The 19571-nt window shown below is 44.0% G+C and overlaps 1 protein-coding gene across 3 annotated transcripts; it reads right to left on the bottom strand.

The window, feature by feature from the left end:
• Positions 1-975: 975 nt before the first annotated feature.
• On the bottom strand, positions 976-18971 carry TAF1A (TATA-box binding protein associated factor, RNA polymerase I subunit A). Of its 3 annotated transcripts, none has more exons than XM_053308430.1 (12): positions 18752-18971; positions 17431-17478; positions 16348-16488; positions 14573-14742; positions 14109-14222; positions 12606-12804; positions 11268-11398; positions 9559-9717; positions 7023-7089; positions 5648-5771; positions 4563-4723; positions 976-1379 (listed from the first exon to the last, which is right to left on the bottom strand). In XM_053308430.1, the coding sequence occupies exons 3-12, from the start codon at positions 16484-16486 to the stop codon at positions 1264-1266; spliced, it is 1380 nt and encodes a 459-aa protein (XP_053164405.1). In that variant the 5' UTR covers positions 16487-16488; positions 17431-17478; positions 18752-18971; the 3' UTR covers positions 976-1263. The 3 variants fall into 3 exon arrangements, with proteins under 3 accessions (XP_053164405.1, XP_053164424.1, XP_053164416.1); XM_053308449.1 differs by lacking the exon at positions 18752-18971 and adding an exon at positions 18361-18534; XM_053308441.1 differs by lacking the exon at positions 17431-17478.
• Between the last annotated feature and the right edge of the window lie 600 nt (positions 18972-19571).

Raw genomic sequence — 19571 nt, 5'->3', positions numbered from 1 at the left:
TATTGGATCCATCTAGACCAGCATCCCACTTCCTGTGGTGGCTAACCAGATCCCTTTGGGAAGCTGATAAGCAGAGCATGATGACAACAGCCCTCCCTTGCTATTGCTCCCCATTCAGTGATATTCTGCTTCTGAACAGGGAAGTTCCATAAAGCCATCATTACCAATAGCCATTGACAGACCTCTATGCATTTCTCTAAATCTGCTTTTTAAAGTCTGCCAGAAGCCTCTATAAGATACTTCCACAAAAGATAAAACACCCCAACCTTTGTAGGGTGTGTGTGGATGGATGGATGGATGGATGGATGGATGGATGGATGGATAGATAACCACCTAATAGTGCAGTGGGAAATGACTTGACTTGCAAGCCAGAGGTTGCCAGTTCGAATTCCCGCTGGTATGTTTCCCAGACTATGGGAAACATCTATATTGGGCAGCAGCGATATAGGAAGATGCTGAAAGGCATCATCTCATACTGTGCGGGAGATGACAATGGTAAACCCCTCCTACCAAAGACAACCACAGGGCTCTGTGGTCGCCAGGAGTTTATATGTATGTTTAAAATCCAAGATGTCCTGATGATCAAAGAAGTCTAAAAATTGAGTCATTTAATGCCTTTTAAAAAAAACAAACAACCCCTACTACATTTGCAATATGGAAGTCAGTCTTGTATGCAGCTAGCAAGCCAAATCACAGTTCTCACAGAATGCAGAAATGATGAACTTTCCCCTTCCAAACCTTCAACAATCCTTGAAGGGTGATGTTGAGATCTGCAGTGGTAGGTTGGAAAACATGGCAAGGCAACAGAATGGAGAGGCATGGACAATCCCCTAACACTTTGCATTGGGGATGCAAGCTGCATTTATACTATGTGTGGAACTCTCTCTCTCTCTCCTCTCCCTGCACACACTTCTCTTGAAGAAGACATTTAAAATGTTTAATATAGAGACTTTGAAGTATGAATGATAAAACCTGTTTCCTGTTAAAGCTTCATTCCTGAACTTTTATTTTAGCAATAACTCAAAATGGGGCAACACCTCCTTCCCACTGATTTATTACAAAATAGGAATTCAATACAAAAATGGTTGAGATTTATGTACAAGGTTTTTGCTCTGCAGTAACTCTTTGCAGCAGGAATCTATACATGAATGGGGCAGAGGGGAGGTGGGGAGGGGAGAAAGAGAGATAATCATACAATCTAGACAAATAAATCTAGCCTATATTGAAAAAGGCACTTTTGACCCCTGTCTGTCTGACACTTGATTACTTCAGTCTCAAGTTGACCCAGCTGTGTTCTTTCACAAATTTCTTCAGCATTTTGAACTTTTTCTTTTTTGCTCTGCAACCTTGTCGAGTGACGTATTTAAAATATTTGCAATCTAGAGACCAAAAAAAGAAAGAAAGAAATCGCATGAGGATTATTGGAACATACATTAAAAGGAGAAAATGCAAAACCACTGAGCACTATCAGCCCGTTAAAATTTGATTTACATCCATGGCTTTATACAAAGCAGAAAACCACACTTTATTCAGTTCTTTTGTTTAGCCTCCATTTCATTGATTTAATGTAACCTGCTCAGATTCTCCAATACATTTGGCTGTACAAAAGATGTTATTTCACTATTCAATGCCATTAGCTTACATACATACAGTAGGTACTATATCGATCCAAAGCAAGAAACAACATACCTCCTGCACAAACTGAGCAAGTTACTATCATGGCTTTCCCTTAATGAAGCCCGGGGACTGCTGCTCTCTAATTAGGAGATCTCACATCTCAGCAAATTCATAAAATGACATCCTGACTAAATTATACAGCTGAAGTCCTGCTGAAATTAGGTAGTCCTTTAGAGTAACTCCTGAGTAGTATTACTGAGGAACCTAAGGCCCATTCACACATTATGTCCAACACTCGAATGAGTCATTCACATGTTATGCTGAACACAAGGATGGAAGTCCACTTCCTATCTGTACCATGCATTTGAAGGGCCAGTATCAGGGTTCAGTTTTAAGATGAACCCAGATACAGTCATTCACACAAACACAAGTATGAGTGTACAGACTTCTGTACAAGTGGACAGCATAATGTCTGAATCAAGCTCTAGCCGGGATGTGAGCTGCTATTCCATGGTCTGTTAACTGGTTCAGGTTTGCAGAATAATCATACTTTTAGATCCCTAATGACCCAACACTTTTCTCAGAAAGACAGCAGTAAGTACAGCATGACTTTTTAGACAAGTGGTTGCTGCTGCTTGTTTGAGGCATGTCAGGGAGATCCTAGCCTTCGGTTTGGCCTCCGCATGTGCTTTGGCCTTGTGCTTCTTGAACAGCAGAGTCTATGGTTGTCTGGAAAACTGCTTTTGTAACCTACAGACATTTAAAAGCATTTTACAATACAGCATGGGATTCTGCTGTGCAGAGAGGAGAGAAAGTCCTCAAGAATTCCACTGAGCATGCCCAGACCTCAAATACTCCTCATCTCAAAGTTTAGCAAGATTAAGGGCAATACTTTTTCCAGTGTGGTTACACTATAATGTGAAGCAAGTATCACTTGCTCTGTATCGTGGAGCAAGTAATCTAACAAGGTTATCCTACATCTGGAAGTAACCTCCTTCCATGGCATTGTTCCAAGGAGAAGCCTGGAGAGATGTGATGGCAATTTTGTGGAAATAAAAGCCAGATCTTAATATCTAAAACAGTCTCATAAGAACTGTGGCGGTCTATTGAGTGGAAATGCTGACAAATAGCAGCATTCATCCAAAGGCCAAGTGCTCATTTGCCAAGTTAATATCTCAGTTATCTGTTCTGTCCGCAGGATGGTGTGCCAATTGTGGTGCATGAAGACAAAATCATCCTCCCAATTTACTCTGGCCCAACTAATGCTGTAATGAGAAGCCACTATGCACTTCATCCTCTTCACCCACTGACTCTTCACCCTTCCACTGAACACCACGCCAATGTGTGGACACTGTGGACACCGCTAAGAGGTGCCTTGGCCTTCTTTATTTTGCAACTCCCTCAATCTCTCAGCACCTTAAAATTTCATTTTTGTCAAAAGGAAGAGGTAAAGCATACTTCAATAACCTACAATACAAGAATTATGTTAGTATCACAACTGTGCTATGGATGGCTCTCTCTCTCTCTCTCTCTCTCTCTCTCTCTCTCTCTCTCTGGATTAGGGGTGTGCATGTACCATTTGGTATGGTTTGGTCTGAATTAAAACCAAATTCGGAACCAACTCTGAATCAGTTTGACTGAACTGATTGGTTGCACCGGTCGGACCGGCAAACCAGCTCAAATCGCTTCGAAGCAGTTCGTGATCAAACCAGCCTGGTTCATGGTGGTCCAGTTCGCAATCAAACCAGTTCTGCACATCCCTACTCTGGATATCTATGTGATTTGCTCATATTCATCCCATTTCCCCGTCCCATCTCCCTTTTCTTCCTTGTCTGCCCTACTGTACAGTGTAGACTGTAAATGGATTGGGCCAAGAATTTCCCTATTTTGATTAGGTCATTTGGTACAGTGCCTTGTACACTGACAGCATTATAAGCTTGCAGCTTCACTGTACTTATTATTTAGAAACAGTAAATTCACTGGTCTATAGGGCAAGGAGTAAGTGTCAAATAACCTGCCATACAGATCTATCCTCCATTAGGGTCACTGAGGTAAAAAGGATCATCTAATCCACGGTTGCACAACTTTGGCCCTTTCTCTATTTTTGGACTACAGTTCCCATAATCCCCAGCCACCATGGCCAGTAATCAGGGATTATGGGAATTGTAGGCAAACATCTACAGGAGGGCCAAAGTTCTGCAGCCCTGAGTTCTGCAGCTCTGTAAAGACTGTATTAGTAATTTGAACAGTTTGTGATTTTGTAAACTTTTGAAATTCTTGAATTTTCTTATTAATGCTATTAATTGTTATTGTTTGTTAATCTGGTCTGTGACTGCAATAAACATACTACTACTGCAGCCCTGATAATCTAACATATGCTAGTGATTAGCCACATTATGTCAAGAACCAGCAACCTTCATTCCCCATCTACAATCTGATCAAGTTCAGCTGTTGACTCAAAAAAATCAAAACTAACACTCAGACAACAAATCCAACTTCGTATTGTTGCATTGGGTCTTAATTGACCTTTTAAGTAATTTGCATCATTTCTAGATGGCTGGCTAAAATATTTTTGTTTCAGAAGGCATTTGAAGGCCTTTGCTGAATCCTGTTATGCTCTTTTAGGAGGTTGGCTGGACACATTTGAAAGATTTTATTTATGGGTATGGTTTCATGCTGATTTTATTTTTATTTATGTACTTTTGTAAGGCTCTTTGAGGGCCAAAAGGTGGTATTATTTAAAAAGAAAACACTGCTAGACCAAACTATGAAGCATTTCTCACTGGTGTGTCCAAGTGTCTGGGTATTTCCAAGGACTCACCAAACCACCCAGGTTCCCCCATCTGGAACTCATGTAGCTTTATGCAGAACACAAATTCTAGCTTTGCCAGATTCCTTGTCATTCCCTTTCCACATACTGGAGAGGAACATCATTGAGAAATTACCTTTTCCCAGCAGTATTCCAGCCACTAGTATTTTTTCACAAGCAAGACTTTCATTTTCATGCCAGTTTCTTTTAGCTAAATAACGGCTGAAATGGAAAGCTGGCCACCAGTCCTTTCGGGCACTCCATTGCTTTTTGAGCCAGTCAAGCTGCTTGCCAGAACTGGGAAGAATAAAACAGGCCTCAGATAACTGCTATGAAGAAAGAAATCAACCCATTTAAATACATAAGAACAGCCCTGCTGGATCAGGCCCAAGGCCCATCTAGTCCAGAATCCTGTTTCAAACAGTGGTCCACCAGATGCCTCTGAGAAGCCTACAGGCATGGGTTGAGGGCACGTCCTCCCTCCTGCGGTTACTCCCCTGCAACTGGTATTCAGAGGCATCCTGGAGGTGGCCTATAGCCCTCCAACTAGTAGCCATTGATAGACCTCTCCTCCATGAAGTTACCCAAACCCCTCTTAAAGCCATCCAGGTTGTTGGCTGTCACATCTTGCGGCAGAGAATTCCACAAGTTGATTATGCATTGTGTGAAAAAGTACTTCCGTTGGTTGGTCCTAAATTTCCTGGCAATCAATTTCATGGGATGATCCCTGGTTCTAGTGTTATGTGAGAGGGAGAAGAATTTCTCTCCCTCCACTTTCTCCACATCATGCATGATTTTTTCTGTGATGTCTCCCCACAGTGATCTTTTTTCTAAACTAAAAAGCCTCAGGAGATGTAGCCTTGCCTCATAAGAAAGGTGCTCTAGGCTCCTGATCATCTTGGTTGCCCTCTTCTGCACCTTTTCCAGTTCTACAATATCCTTCTTTAGATATGGTGACCGGAATTGTACGCAGTACTCCAGGTGTAGCCGCACCATAGTTTTGTATAAGGTCATTATAATATTAGCAGTTTTCAATCCCCTTCCTAATGATCCCTAGCATGTAACTGGCCTTTTTCACAGCTGCCGCACATCTTGACATACTAGTTTCCAAAGTGTGGGGGAGACTGAGGGAGCTGTCCAACATTCAGTCCTGCACCTGCAGTTTGACATGGTACAGTCAAGCAACAGACAGGGCTGTGGATTATGTGTGGTGTTACTTACTTTTGCAGGATTTCTACAATCTGTTTTGCCAAATAGCTCCACGCATTCACATTTTCCTTCCACCCAGCAAAATCCAACATTTCAAAAATAACTTCCAGCCGCAATCGGTGGTTTTTTCTTTTTCCTGCAATCACAGTAGATCACGGTAAGGCATCTTGTACTGGTTTAGTTAGCATGCAATCCAGTCTAGTTGCATCACATGCAGTAATGTGGGTTTTCCAGAACATTATGGCTTGGGAATGTTCCAGTGCCTGAAATAATGATCAGATCTGGTATATTTATGCCCCATGCTAATTTTATGTCCTATACAAATCTCTCAAAAATTTACTAATAGCCACCAGTCAAACCAAAACCAACTAGGTGAATTAATAACTTGATTTTCATTTGGATTATTGTGTGCTTTCTGGGTTTTTTAAATCTCCTTTACAAATCAGTAGCACTGTGTGTGCCCATTTGTGTGACCTACACACAGACACACACACACGCGATAATCACCTAAAAAAAGTTGAATGACAATTTTGAAACTGCCCAATTTGTCTGCTATTGTATTGGTATCCATTCACCATGTAACATTGCTTCATAAATTCAATAAGTAATTTTAGAAATGGAAAACTGTCCATGGAAAAAATATAGCAGTGGAAATAAAGTGGCTTCCACTTGCAGACGCCTGCTAACTGAGCCAAGAGGCATCTTTAAAAGTGATGATCCTCTTCTGTTTAGCAAGAGGAGAACAACTGTTCCTATTCACCTTCAGCACAGCATCCCTCCAGTGGTTATTGCTGGTGTCCATCTTATGTTTCTTTTCAGATTGTGAGCCCTTTGGGGGCAGGGAACCATCTTGAGTTGTGATTTTTCTATTCAAACCACTTCAAGAACTTTTGTTTAAAAGCGGTATATACATATTTGTTGTAGTAGAAAGAGGTGGGGGTATTTCTGCCTGGCTTCTAGGGATTCCCCCCACCTTCCGGCTGTAGCGCCATCCCACCCCAAGCCATTTCGCGTGTCGTTGCTAAGTGTCCCTCAACTCTCAGGGATGGCTGCAGTGAGGAGGAGGGGGTGGAGAAAAATGTCCTGTGCTGGCACCCTGGCTCCAGCACCACCACTCTGAATACTACCCACTACATTCAACACAGAGGCCTTGCTTCACAACAAAAATGTGAAGCTGAATCCGGCCACATCTTGATACCCCGACTCCCACACCAAACGACAGCAATTTGCAGATAAGTTCTTATTTCCATCCAGACTGAGCTTTGTCTGTGCAAGAATGTCCAAGGCTGCTGTCCTCCTCCACCCCTTAGCAGGAAAACACAGCCGTCCAGCCGACTCTTACTCCAGGAATCTTAAATAAGGAAAAGCAACCTGGTAAAGGTCTTACTTGACTTCTTAAGCAAGGTGTAAAATTCCAACATCAGTTCATGAGAAGGAACGAGTTGATGCAAGATCTAGGCAGATACAGACAGAGATGAAAACACTTGACAAAAGCTAAACATGTACACATCCCACCAATTTCCATGGAAATTTATTAGCAAAAGTTTGTGCCATAGTAAGAACGGCAAGGAACAGGATACATCTTACCTTGCAGCAAGCAACATTTTACTTTATAGTCTAACAGTACACAGGCTAATATTTACGTTCTCGTTTCTGTGGGCTAAATATCAAGTATGCTTTTCAAGGTAAATGATAGTTCTAATGAGACAAAATGTGTATCCTAATTAAAACATTCACAGACTACTTTCTCAGTGTATTTTATCCTCCTTTGGTTTTATCCCGAAACAGTCCGATCAACTCAAAAGTCACCCCCATGATAGACAACCACTCTAACTGGAGCATTCATTTCAGGCAAAGATCTCCCACCATTTAAATAGATTAAGTGTTTCTCAAACTTTTTGGAGTCAAGGACCGCTAAATTCTTCGTGCAGAGTTTCAAGGACCGCTACATTCTTCATGCGCAGTTTCCCGGACCAGCAGTTAGTAAAGGGGTTTCAAGTCTGTCTATCAGACTTCTATACTGCCCAAAACTCGCATCTCTGGGCAGTTTAGAATGAAAATAATATAAGCATTAAAATAATTAAATTTGGAATCTTTTGCAAACATGGAATATTAGGGGTTCTTAACCTTGGGTCCCTCAGTTAAACTCCCATAACCCCCAACAACAATGGCATTTGGCCATTATGGCTGGGGATTATGGGAGTAGAAGTCCACCAATGTCTGGGTACCCAAGGTTGAGAACCCCTGAATCTAAAAGCCTGGGTGAACAAATTTGTCTCCAGTATGTCTTCAGTATGTGCGGGGTGGGGGTGGAGGTGCTTCTGATTACTCAGTGGAGAGGGTATGTTGGGCCATTAGAAAAATTCAAAAGCTACATGGGGCCAATGAAAACAACATACAAGCAAGCCCCACTGATGCAAGAGGGAAACAGCGTTCCCTCTCAAGGCACCTCGACCACAACAGGCAGCTGGTTTCAATCAACCAACCTTGGGCTGCAAATAATGAGCATGCAAGAACCAGCAGCCCTTCAAGTGGCGCCCACTGCCATACTTTTTCCTCCATGCCCCCGCACCGCATACAGTTTGAAGCTGTAAAGATAGGGAATAAGATAGATGTAGGAAGATCTCAGCAGCACATGGAGGCAAGACACAAGAAGGGTCCCATGCCTCCGTGATACTCTTCCTCTTCCGTGCCATGTGCAAAATTGAGGAAGTGAGTGCCTTGATTTCAGTTGGGGGGGGGGTTGACTCCCAGTCAGGGACCGGCACTCAAGCCTTTGGGGACCGGCAGCGGTCCAGGGACCGGTGGTTGAGAAACACTGGATTAGAATTCACATGGTCAAATTAAAATGAACTCCAAGAAGAAATTCAGCATGAAGATCACACGATCTCAATGTACTAACAGGAAGACCATATTCTTCATAGCATAAAAGAAGTTTATTAAGTTTTAGAAATATGGGAGAGCTGTTGCCTTCAGAGATTGCTCATAGGCTGCTTCCCATAGGCTGTCAGCTGACCACTGTTGGAAACAGGATACTAGACTAGATGAACCCTTGGTTTGATTCAGCAAGACTCTTTCTTCGTTCTTAAATTAGGGCTTGAGGAAAACCTACAGCACTTAAAAACCCTATAGATTTTTTTAAAAGAAAAATACATATAATTTCTTTATTTATTCATTCATTCATTCAAATTTGTACACGACCCCAAACTTTCATCTCTGGGAGGTTAACAATAGCATAAAGCAAGTTAAAGTACATACATACATACATACGTACATACATACATACATACTCCTGTTGATTTCAATGAGTAAGTTAATTACATTCCTAAAAATATTTCATTGAAATCAGTATGACTTAAGAGTGTGTAACATAGGGTGGCTTGTGCTCTTACTTATTCACAGACTAGTCAGAATAGCAATTCTTTGTCATGAACCCTGCTACCTACTGAGATCACCTGGGGAGCAGTGTTCCCTCTAAGGCGTGCGAACGTGCATGTGCTGACAAGATTTTTGATGTCTGCTCAGTCAATTTTAGATCCTGCTCAGGTTGAATCAGGAAGGCCCCACTCCGAATGCATGTGCGCACACACTGCTTTGATACTGCCGCCCAGAATAGAACTTATTCCGCACACAGATGAAAAAAATCAGAGGGGACACTGCTGGGGAAACAGTTGCCACCGGCTTGTTTGGTGGCAATTCAGGACTGGGCCTTCTCTATGGCTTTGGAATGTGCTGCCTGTCAGAGCGTCGCCATCTCTGGCTGCCTTCAAAAAGACCCTTAAGATGCACCCAAGGCTTTTAGTTGAAAACATCTTTTAAACTGCTTTGTTGTTTTGACTCTGTCGTGTACACTGCCTAGGGATACATATAGATTGGGCGATCTACAAATGAGATCGATAAATAATAGGACTTAGATCCTATACCTGGAGGGCAGCGATCTGCACTTTCCTTGATTCACCTCTCCTCTTTAGAAACTGATAGAAGAAGACATGAGCATTAGGATTGGGAGGAAATTTTGGATTATACGCATACTCATTTAACACTTCTCTGGCTTCTTCATACTCTTCATAGTATTCTAGCAGCTGTGGAAACACAAAGGTATAGCCGATTATTCAAAACTGTAGGCTGCATTTCCACCTAGAGCTCCTCAAAGCAGTTCACGAGAACATGAGATCAATAAAAGAAAGAAAAAATCATTTCAATTAAGAACATGTCATTTAATCGCTAGATGTTGAGACAACAACAGTTCAGCATCAGCAACTTCACATTATCCCTTAAGTCAGTGGGTCTCACACTTGGGTCTCCAGATCCTGGACTACAACTCCCATCATCTCACAATGGCCAACAGCCACAAAGGCCAAACGCTGGGGATAATGGGAATTTTAAGAACATAGCAACAGCCCAGCTGGATCAGGCTCATGGCCCATCTAGTCCAGCATCCTGTTTCACACAGTGGCCCACTGGATGCCTCTGAGAAGCCCACAGGTGAGGGTATGCCCTCTCTCCTGCTGTTGCTCCCCTGCAACTGGTATTCAGAGGCATTGTGCCTCTGAGGCCAGAGATGGCCCATAGACCCCAGACTAGTAGCCACTGACAGACCTGTCCTTTTAGTCGAACAACATCTGGGGACTCAGGTTTGAGAACTGCTCTGAATCAAGTGAAAGCCTGGTGGAACAAACATCTGCATATATTAGTGCAGGGCTGCACAACCTTGACCCTCCTACAGATCTTGGATTACAACTCTCATCAACCCTATCGGCCACTGTGGCTGGGAAGGATGGGAGCTGTAGTCAAAAAAACATCTGGAGGGTGAGAGTTGTGCAGCCCTGTGATAGTAGCATGTAGATTGTGCTGGTGCAGCACAAGTGTCCAAACCATGAGTTTGCCACTGGCTCCACGACTCCATCTCACACGCTTCCTTCTCTCCTCACATGTTCCAGTTCCCTCCTTGACTTCCTGGTTCAGGCAAGCCATGGTCTGTTATTACGTCTGGATCAGTGATCAAGGGTTTACACTTGTGTGCCAGAACAGGAAACCACTGTTTCATCCACAAAACTGCCTACTCGTTTTAAAGCCATCTAAGTTGTTGCCATCACATTACAGGACAATGTATTCCCAAGACCACAGACTGCCCAACCCTTGCTTAGGAAATACCGACTGGCATCCTGACCAACAAAGTCCTTGAGGAAGGACGTTGCACAAGTGCAAAGCTGTCAAGCTACCGACTTGCACTCGCTTGCGTTCCAGACTAGTGACGCAAGAATGCTTGTGCAAAAAGTTTCAAGGAAACTTTTGGGAAAGAGTGCAGTTCCGCAAATCCCCACTTCCTAATCCCCAGGATGTGATCTTCTTGCACTAGCGCAATTTTGTTCGTTATGCAAGCGCTTTGCTAGTCAGGATGTCAGCCACCGGTTTCGGCATCTACCTTTCTGACAATTGCTGCAAAAGGTTTATTTATTTATTTATTTAACATATTTGTATACCGCCCAAAACTTGCGTCTCGGGGCGGTTTACAACAAGGTTATGTATCACAAGAATTCACTAGGCTACAAAACTGTTGAGCCGTCAGCAATAATCAATCAGTCGTCAAGCAAAGAGTAAGCTAGTGGTGTAGGTTAAAGTGTGCTCTTACATCCACGTAAGCCATCACAAAGGGATCCCACACTCCAGGAGTTTTTATGATCTCTTTGAGGTTGACTGTAGCTTGCCGGTAGAAGCTGTGCATTTCCTGCTGAAGAGAAGACTCTGCATAGCTATCCTCATCTGTGAAAAAAGCGAGACAAGACAACCGTTCCTTATACTACAGCGGAGTGATCTGTATGTGAGCCAAGAATGGCACTAATTCCAAAGGAGATTTTCCAAGCACCCCTCCAAGAACCACAGGGGGCAATGAGTGCTAATTAAGGTGAGTGGCTGCATTCTAGCTTTTTAGAGTTTTGCAGGTCCCCAAAGAAGAGTGAGGCTGTGTGTCATAAGCAGGAGCAGACAGCAAGGGGAAGTGACCCCATCATCATCATCATCTCCGCTTGCTGCGGCTGCTTCTCTAGCTGGGGCTGGGCCCCTCCTCCCCACATAGAGGTAAGCAGGTCTGCAAACCGCCCTGGGAGTGTGGGGGAGGAGCCGCCATCAAGATAAGGAAACCACCACCTTGTTTTATTGTTCATAATTTGCTACTCTCATCATTTATTTAAGCCACTCTGGTATAAGAGCAGCCCTGTTGGATCAGGCCCAAGGCCCATCCAGTCCAGCATCCTGGAGGCACTGGCTCACATGTTCTGCAGAGTGACATGGGCAATACTGAGCCACCCATACTGCTGTGTGTCCCTTAGGACCGCCAGTCTTGCATAAGAGGAGAGCTGGTCTTGTGGTAGCAAGCATGAATAGCCCCCTTTGTTAAGCAGGGTCCACTCAGCTTTGCATTTGAATGGGAGACTATATTTGTGAGCACTGTGGTGATATTCCCCACAGGGAATGGGGCCACTCTGAGAAAAGCATCTGCATGCTTGCAGGCAGAAGTTCCCTCCCGGGCATCTCCAAGATAGGGCTGAGAGAGATGCCTGCCTGCAACCTTGGAGAAGCTGCTGCCAGTCTGTGCAGACAATTCTGAGCTAGATGGACCAAGGGTCTGACTCAGCAGAAGGCAGCTTCCGGTGTTACTAGTTAAGAGTGCAAATTCCCAAATCTAAGAGCACTCCCAGTGTGGGCGCAGGCTACTTTAGGTATCTGGACTCTGGCACAAGACTGTTAGGAGCCTGCAGTAGCACAGGCAGCTCAAAACCACCCACATTACCTGTGGCCCACTGAGACCACGGCTGCAAACTTACAGGCCCTCATGAGAGGAATTTACTTCTGAGAAAACATATTTAGTCCCAAGTTGCTTATCCAAGCCTCACGGTTAGCATCCCGTCCTAAATGTCAAGAACGGCATGTCAAAACCACGGTGTCCATACCGGTGTGCCCACATACTCACTGAGCTCCAGTAAGTCGGCTTTCTTTTTTAACCACTTCAGGTAGTCCAGCAGCCCCCTGTAGCCTTGAATGAGTTTCAGCTCTTTATCCTGAGCAACCGTGAGCTCTCCATACCGCCAGCTTTCTGCCAGGACCAGGTTCTGATAGGCCTCATCCAGAAACCCATTGCACAAGAGGTGGAAGACGTGCTCCAAAGAGACCTAGGGCAAAGGTCAACCCGGTTTACAGTCTGTACCAGCAGCACTGCTGTTTAATACCGTCTACGACAATGCAAATGCCGACAGTGCACAGAGAACTCTGGCGCAAGTGGATTAACTTCAGGGCAAAGTCGTGTTCTGAAGGCAGCACAGGGAGGTGTCTCCGGAGTGCTCTGCCCAGCCCTGAAGTGAATGGGGAAGCATTACTGCACAGCCTCTCTCTTGTGTGGTCATAGATATGTATTATCCCGTAACTGGGCAAAGAGGCACCTTTTAATGTGGTGATTCTCTTTACTGAGCAGGAGGAGAGTAACTGGCCCTATCCATAGGAACATAGGAAGCTGCCATATACTGAGTCAGACCAAGGGTCCATCTCACCTAGTATTGTCTTCACAGACTGGCAGTGGCTTCTCCAAGGTGGCAGGCAGGAATCTCTCTCAGCCCTATCTTGGAGAAGCCACAGAGGGAACCTGGAACCTAGATGCTCTTCCCAGAGCAGCTCCATCCCCTGAGGGGAATATCTTACAGTGCTCACACTTCGTCTCCCATTCATATGCAACCAGGGCGGACCCTGCTTAGCTATCATGCTTGCTACCACAAGGCCAGTTCTCCTCTCAAATTCAAGTTACCCACACAGGGATCCACCCCCAGCACAGGACTTCCAGTGACCGTTCTTGGTGTCTGTCTTATGTTTCTGTTTAGATTGTGAGCCCTTTGGGGACAGGGAGCCATCTTATGTATTTGTTATTTCTCTTGTGTAAACCGCTTTGGAAACTTTTGTTGAAAAGTGGTATATAAATATTATTTGTTGTTGTTACATAAAATGCATGGGGACACGCCCATCGTCCTGCATAAGGAGCCCCAGGGGACAGTGTAGAAGAATATAAGAAGTATGTTTTGTGGGCACACCTGGGACTACCTTGACCCACATGAGAGTGAAGAATGGCATAATACAATATCTAGTGAAAATTATATGAATCAAATCAGGAATGCTTCTTGATAAAACAATGGTGCCACAAGTAGCAGGCTCTTTTGTAATAAAGGTATGAAACCATAGCTTGGATTCAGAGAATTGGGAGCAATGTGCATTCACAGAATGGGCCTTTCCCACCCCTTCCTTCATTCCACAGCCTCCAGTCAGTGTGCCCTGAAAAGTCAATCAGGAGAGTCAGGCAACTCGAGAAATGGCATGGGACATGACATGGGGGGCTGCCAATGCAAATCCCGCCCCTTAATTTGCAATGTTGCTATGCCAGATTTCTAAAACAATCATTTTTATCCCAAGGATCCTTTCAAGCTTTCCTCACCTTTAAATATCTGGTAACTCCTAAATTTTTCATCCGATCCGCAAAGTGGTTGATCTCATCAATATTGCTCCTTGGATGATGGTGCAAGATTTCAGTTCCTATTCTCCAGATCTCCTGTCGTGGAAAAAGTACACACAGAACAAATAAACACTACAGGATGCAAGACTGTGAAATGAAGCCAAAGCAGCACAAATCTGTGACAGCAAACTATGATCACTAAGGAAGTATGGGCACATCTTTAATGGACCTGGTCAGTTAAAACAAGGAAATAGATGACACACCATAGTGGATAATGCATCTCTGATGGGCTCTGTCATGCCACAGGAAAATATGGACAAGAGAAAGGACTAATCAATGTTCTACTTCACTCCTAAATATATTGCATTCAAGTATAGATCTCTGAAATTAGCATGACTTTCTTCCATGGAACATTTTAGGATCCCAGGGTTAGCTTGCTGACTTACCTCAGGGGCTACCTGCTGTTTTTCTTTTCTGGGATTTTCCAGTGCCTCTAGATAGCTTATCATTAATTCTGCACCCCTTTGCCACTGACCACACAAAAGGGCATCTTGTATGCAGTTTAAACAATCTTCTTTATCCTTCTGAAATTCTGAGGGCTTTATGCCTCCGGTTGCTGCAACGACATTAGAATTGTGCTGATGGATGTTAAGCAGCATTTGTTTCCATTGCAGTTTGGATGCAGGACTCAAATTGCAGTTCACAGAAGAAGATGCAAGCCCACACAAGGCAAGGCTGCATTTTGCAAGTAAGTACATTAAAGCATTAAAGCAAGTACATTAAAGCTTCACTTATCTACTTCATAATGTGTAAAAAGAGTTTATACCCCAAAGCTGCCTGTTGCCAAAACATCGGTTCGTAAAAACACTATGGTGTCAGTTTCCCAACTATTTTTCATGAAATAGTTGTGCAACCACATGCTTATAGTGAATGATGGTTAATGAACAGATGATTATCTTGGTTTCTGATGAGTCCGCAAACACTCTTTTTTTTAAAAAAAGCAATTTTATCTGGTACCAATGGAATTTAAATAGGAAGGAACTTTCTCTGGTAGAAGAACCTCGCTAGTAAAAACACGACTTAGCTGGCACATTTCTGACTTTGAATTTGCAGCACTGACATTGCAGGGTCAAAGACAGAGCAGTCACAATGTGCCGCAGCAATTACATATATAAGTTCAAATGTGTATAAAGCCTGCCGAGTTACCACTGACAAGGTACTTCCCGAACACAAGTGAGGTTGTAGGGCTTTAGTTAAGATAAAGCAATGTATGCCATAAAGCATAGCTGATAGCCACATAGAGCAGGAATGGAAAAATACATTTCTGCTGGGGTCCTATAGTCTGGGTTAGTTTTTAATCTCTTTGCAGAACTGGCTTCTAAAAATATGTGGCTAGTGCCCAAGACTCGAGTATTTTTTAACAGCCCTAGTGTGAAGTGTTTCACAGTTCCTGATTGTCAGGTCCTTGCCCGATGACAGAGATTTTGCCTTTAATTGCAGTCATTTTAATAGCACCCTTATATCCATACACTGCTGTTAATGTACGTGGTGTACAGCATATAGCAGAAGTACAACCCTCCTACTAAATGCATCCAAGGCTGAAGCTTCCGCTCCCACCCACCATCCTCCCCTGCCTGCTCATGCTAGCAGGGCCCCGATTTTTGCCCTACAGGAAGCAAAGAAGAGAGCAAGCAAGAGGACTGGGGGCGGGGGGGGGGGCCTGCAGATTTGGGGATGGCAACCTTCAACTGCCCATCTAGATGTTCGCAAGTATCCGTACAGTACAGCACTGTAGCACATCCGAATGCATAGGGGGAGCTTGCGTCTGTACTTGGCTCGTACTTGCAAAAAGCAAAAACTAGCATGTCGAGGTAGGCTAGAAGTCTTCTCCTTGGCATGCTAGCTTTGCAGAGGCAGGGTTTTTGTTTTGCGTTTAGTTGCAAACACAGAATCTCCCATTGGAGTCTGAAGTTGTGCAGCAGGGATGCGTCACACCATTCTTCTGATCATGTAAATCAACTCTAAGGCGTCTCTCATAAAATGTGCCATGGCCACCTAATGTAAGTTGATGCAGACCTACTACAGAATGGGAGCATGGAATTCTAGGGCCTTTGTTGCTTGCTTGCTTGCCTGCTTGCTTGCTTGCTGTCAGCTCTGAGATCAGTTTTACCATGACAGAGTAATACACACAAAGTTGAGCTGTTCACACAGTTAAGCTTACTTGGGTGATGAAAGTATCTCGGGAGCAAAGGTAAATAGATCCCTGGGAGTGAAGCAGTCGTTGCAGATCCATCCTCTGACTCTCCTTCTGCAAGCAACTGCTCTCTTTTCCTTCCCAGTTCTTCAACCATACTGACCATTTCTATAAAGAGAGAGAGAGAAAATATTTATGCTAGAAGTACAATATTAGAGTTCTCCTAAAAACAAACTGGGGGGGCGGGGAGAGTGTGTCATTATAAACAGCTGTAAAAGGAAAAAAGGCTGGGTTTTGATCAAATTCTCAGCTGAATAATGCTTCTTTATGCATGAGAAATAGAAGCATAAGTAAATTCAAGCAACCTGCACAAAGCCATATGGGGGAAACTAAAGTAAAGTGTGCTGTCAAGGTCGGTGTCAACTCCTGGCACCCACAGAGCCCTGTGGTTATCTTTGATAGAATACAGGAGGAGTTTACCGTTGCCATCTCCTGCGCAGTATGAGATGATGCCTTTCAGCATCTTCATATATCGCTGCTGCCTGACATACCAGCGGGGATTCGAACTGGCAACCTCTGGCTTGGTAAGTCAAGTCATTTCCCCACTGTGCCATTAGGTGGCTTGTACTGTGTTGCTACTGACTTGCTGTAATGTAGTACAAGAAAAAAGAAAGTTTGGCTAATAATTTGACACACATGTGCAAATCCACTCTTAGGTTCCAGCAAATTCTGTTAGGCTGCTGCAGCAAAACCAACAAAGAAATTTGCTAAGATGAAGGAATTTACTCTTTAGGAGCCAAAGCCCACAATGGGTACCACATAACTCTTTGTGATTAAAGATACACTCTTTTAAAGAAGTTTTTCCTCTGAATCAATGTTTTGGTGTATATTTCTGGGAGGCAACACTAATGGCAGATGATTCATGCTGATTCCAAGTTACTAGCCCACTATTCAAACAAGCAGACAAACACATCAGCCTACTGCGTTTAGATTTGGATCGTCAACTTCTGAGGGCATAGACTGTTTTGGGGTGATGTTGTTTGCTTATGTCACTCTGTAAAGCAGCACCAATGATCTTGGGTCAGTCACTATCTCTCAGACTAAACATACCTCACAGACTTCTTATGAGGCTAATGGTGGAAGAAGAGCAATCAGCACCTTGAAGGAAGGGCAGAATAGAAGTGTATTGAATAAGCATGCATACATATAATAGCACAGAATATGCTAATACTAGCATTATTAGCATACAATAATAGCTTGTAATAACATGCATATAATGAAATTTTGTGTCTGTTTGTGTACACAATACAAGCACAAAAATAATATGCCAATATGATATATGCAATAGATAGAATCACCAGTATCTTTTCATGGACACCACCAGGTGGCACCAGAGGACTATGTTTCTCTGACACTTGCCGTTCTGACACAATACTAACAATTTGGAAAAACCATAGCTTTGTTATACTGAAATCCAGAGCTGGTTCCTTAGATCTTTTTTCTCCTCAAGGGCAGGTCCATAGATATCAATGGAGAAATCAAAGATTTGATTGTAGATGTGACTGGACATCAAGTTTGTATGCAGCCCATTTTTCGGGGGGGGCGGGGCAGTATCAGTAATCAAAAGAGAGAGAAGTTCCTTGCTCACACGTGGGCTTTTTAAATGCAGGGGAATTTTTAATATAGAAGTGCAATATGTCTACATGTAAGCCAGTGGAGCTTGAGGATTTGGGCTGGGACAAAAGAACTTGACTGATCTTGTTTTACATGGAAAATCTGAGGCTGGAAATCCAAACAAACCTCAGTCCAGCCTCTAACATGAAATATTAACACTGCACGACACTGCAGGGTATATACTATACTATATACTATTCTCTCTGCCTGATCTCTAAACTGCAGTGAGAAAGACGTTTCACTGATCTAATAAGATTACAATTCATACCAATATGATATGAATGCGCTGTCAGTGCAAACCTGTGCATGTCTACGCGTAAGTAAATCCTACTGCGTTCAACGGGATCTGCTCCCAGAGAAGTATACCTCCGACTGCCGCCTCCATTTGCATTGTCAGGGTTACATTTAAATGCTTTAAACAGCGAAGTCTTCAGTTTGGTGGTAGTTGTTTGCAAACACCACTAACAACAACGAAACAACACCTTAGTAGGGGCTCCGCTTTCTGGTAGTTTGTTGTTGTTGTTGTTTCAGGGTGTGGGGAGGCGGTGCCCCACGTGGAAGCTCCGTCATAGTGACGTCACCCATTGCTTTCTGAGGGCGGCGCTCTCTTAGAAACGGGCTTCTCCTCCTTGAGCCAGGAAGTGCCCTTTAGAGGCACGAGGATCCGTCCCTCTCGTCTTTTCATGGTTCTGTGGGAAAGGCACGCTCTCTCCCCAGGCGAACTGTTGGCACTGACAGTCCCCGCCATCGAGCCTACCTGAACTCCCGCCTTGCTTCTTTCCTTTCCTCCGCAATTACTCCCGATAGAGCCTTCGCGCGTGCTCTGCGGCAAAAGAAGAGCAAAACGCTACTCCGGAACGCAAAATTGAAACACCTCCTGAGCGGCCGTTTTCTTCGGCTTCCAGCGCGCCAAAGAGGCGAGCGCCATCTTCGTTGAGGGCATCCCTGACTCCTTCCCCGCCGTTCTCTGCGGGCATGTGCGCATGCGTAAAACATGGAAGTTTAATCGACTTCGGAGAAGTGGATTGTCGTGGCTGAGGTTTTGCTCCCTTGTGGCCATTATGGATTTTCTTGCTGTCTTCAACGGCGTGCGACTCTGAGGGGATCATGGAGCTGAAAAGGGTGTCGGAAAGAAGCATCAAGTGGGGTGTCGTATTGGGTGGTATATGTTCATAGCAGCTCTTCACACAGCCCTGTCCTCTTAGGCTTTTGTCCCACTGAGCAGAGTGGGACTTGCTTCTTTTTAAAACTATGCTATGTGGTCTTGTGGTAGCAAGCATTACTTGATCCCTCCGCTAAGCAAGGTCTGCTCTGGTTGCATTTGAGAGGGAGACTACATGTGAGCACGGTAAGGCAGGGTTTCTGAACCTTGGGCCCCCAGTTGTTGGACTACAACTCCCAGAATCCCCAGACATGGCCTTGGTGGCTGGGGATTCTGGGAGTTGTAGTCCAACAACATCTGGGGGCCCAAGGTTCAGAAACCTTGCAGTAAGGTATTCCCTTTAGGAGAAGGGGCAAGTAGCTCAGTGGATGAGCACCTGCATGCTTGCAGATTGCAGAATGTTCTGTTTCCTAGC

The sequence above is a fragment of the Hemicordylus capensis genome, chromosome 1 (assembly GCF_027244095.1).
Source record: "Hemicordylus capensis ecotype Gifberg chromosome 1, rHemCap1.1.pri, whole genome shotgun sequence".
Taxonomy (NCBI): Eukaryota; Metazoa; Chordata; class Lepidosauria; order Squamata; family Cordylidae; genus Hemicordylus; species Hemicordylus capensis.
Note: the sequence above shows the minus strand (reverse complement) of the source record. Positions and strands in the feature narration are given on the sequence as shown.

Bases quoted from the DNA above. Each gene is read 5' to 3' on its own strand.
- TAF1A (XM_053308430.1), bottom strand. From the start codon at position 16,486: ATGGTCAGTATGGTTGAAGAACTGGGAAGGAAAAGAGAGCAGTTGCTT. The intron at 14,743-16,347 runs GTAAGCTTAACT...ATGTCGTTGCAG, and splicing joins GAGATACTTTCATCACCCAA to CAACCGGAGGCATAAAGCCC. The intron at 7,090-9,558 runs GTATAGGATCTA...GTATCTGCCTAG, and splicing joins TGCAGATCGCTGCCCTCCAG to ATCTTGCATCAACTCGTTCC.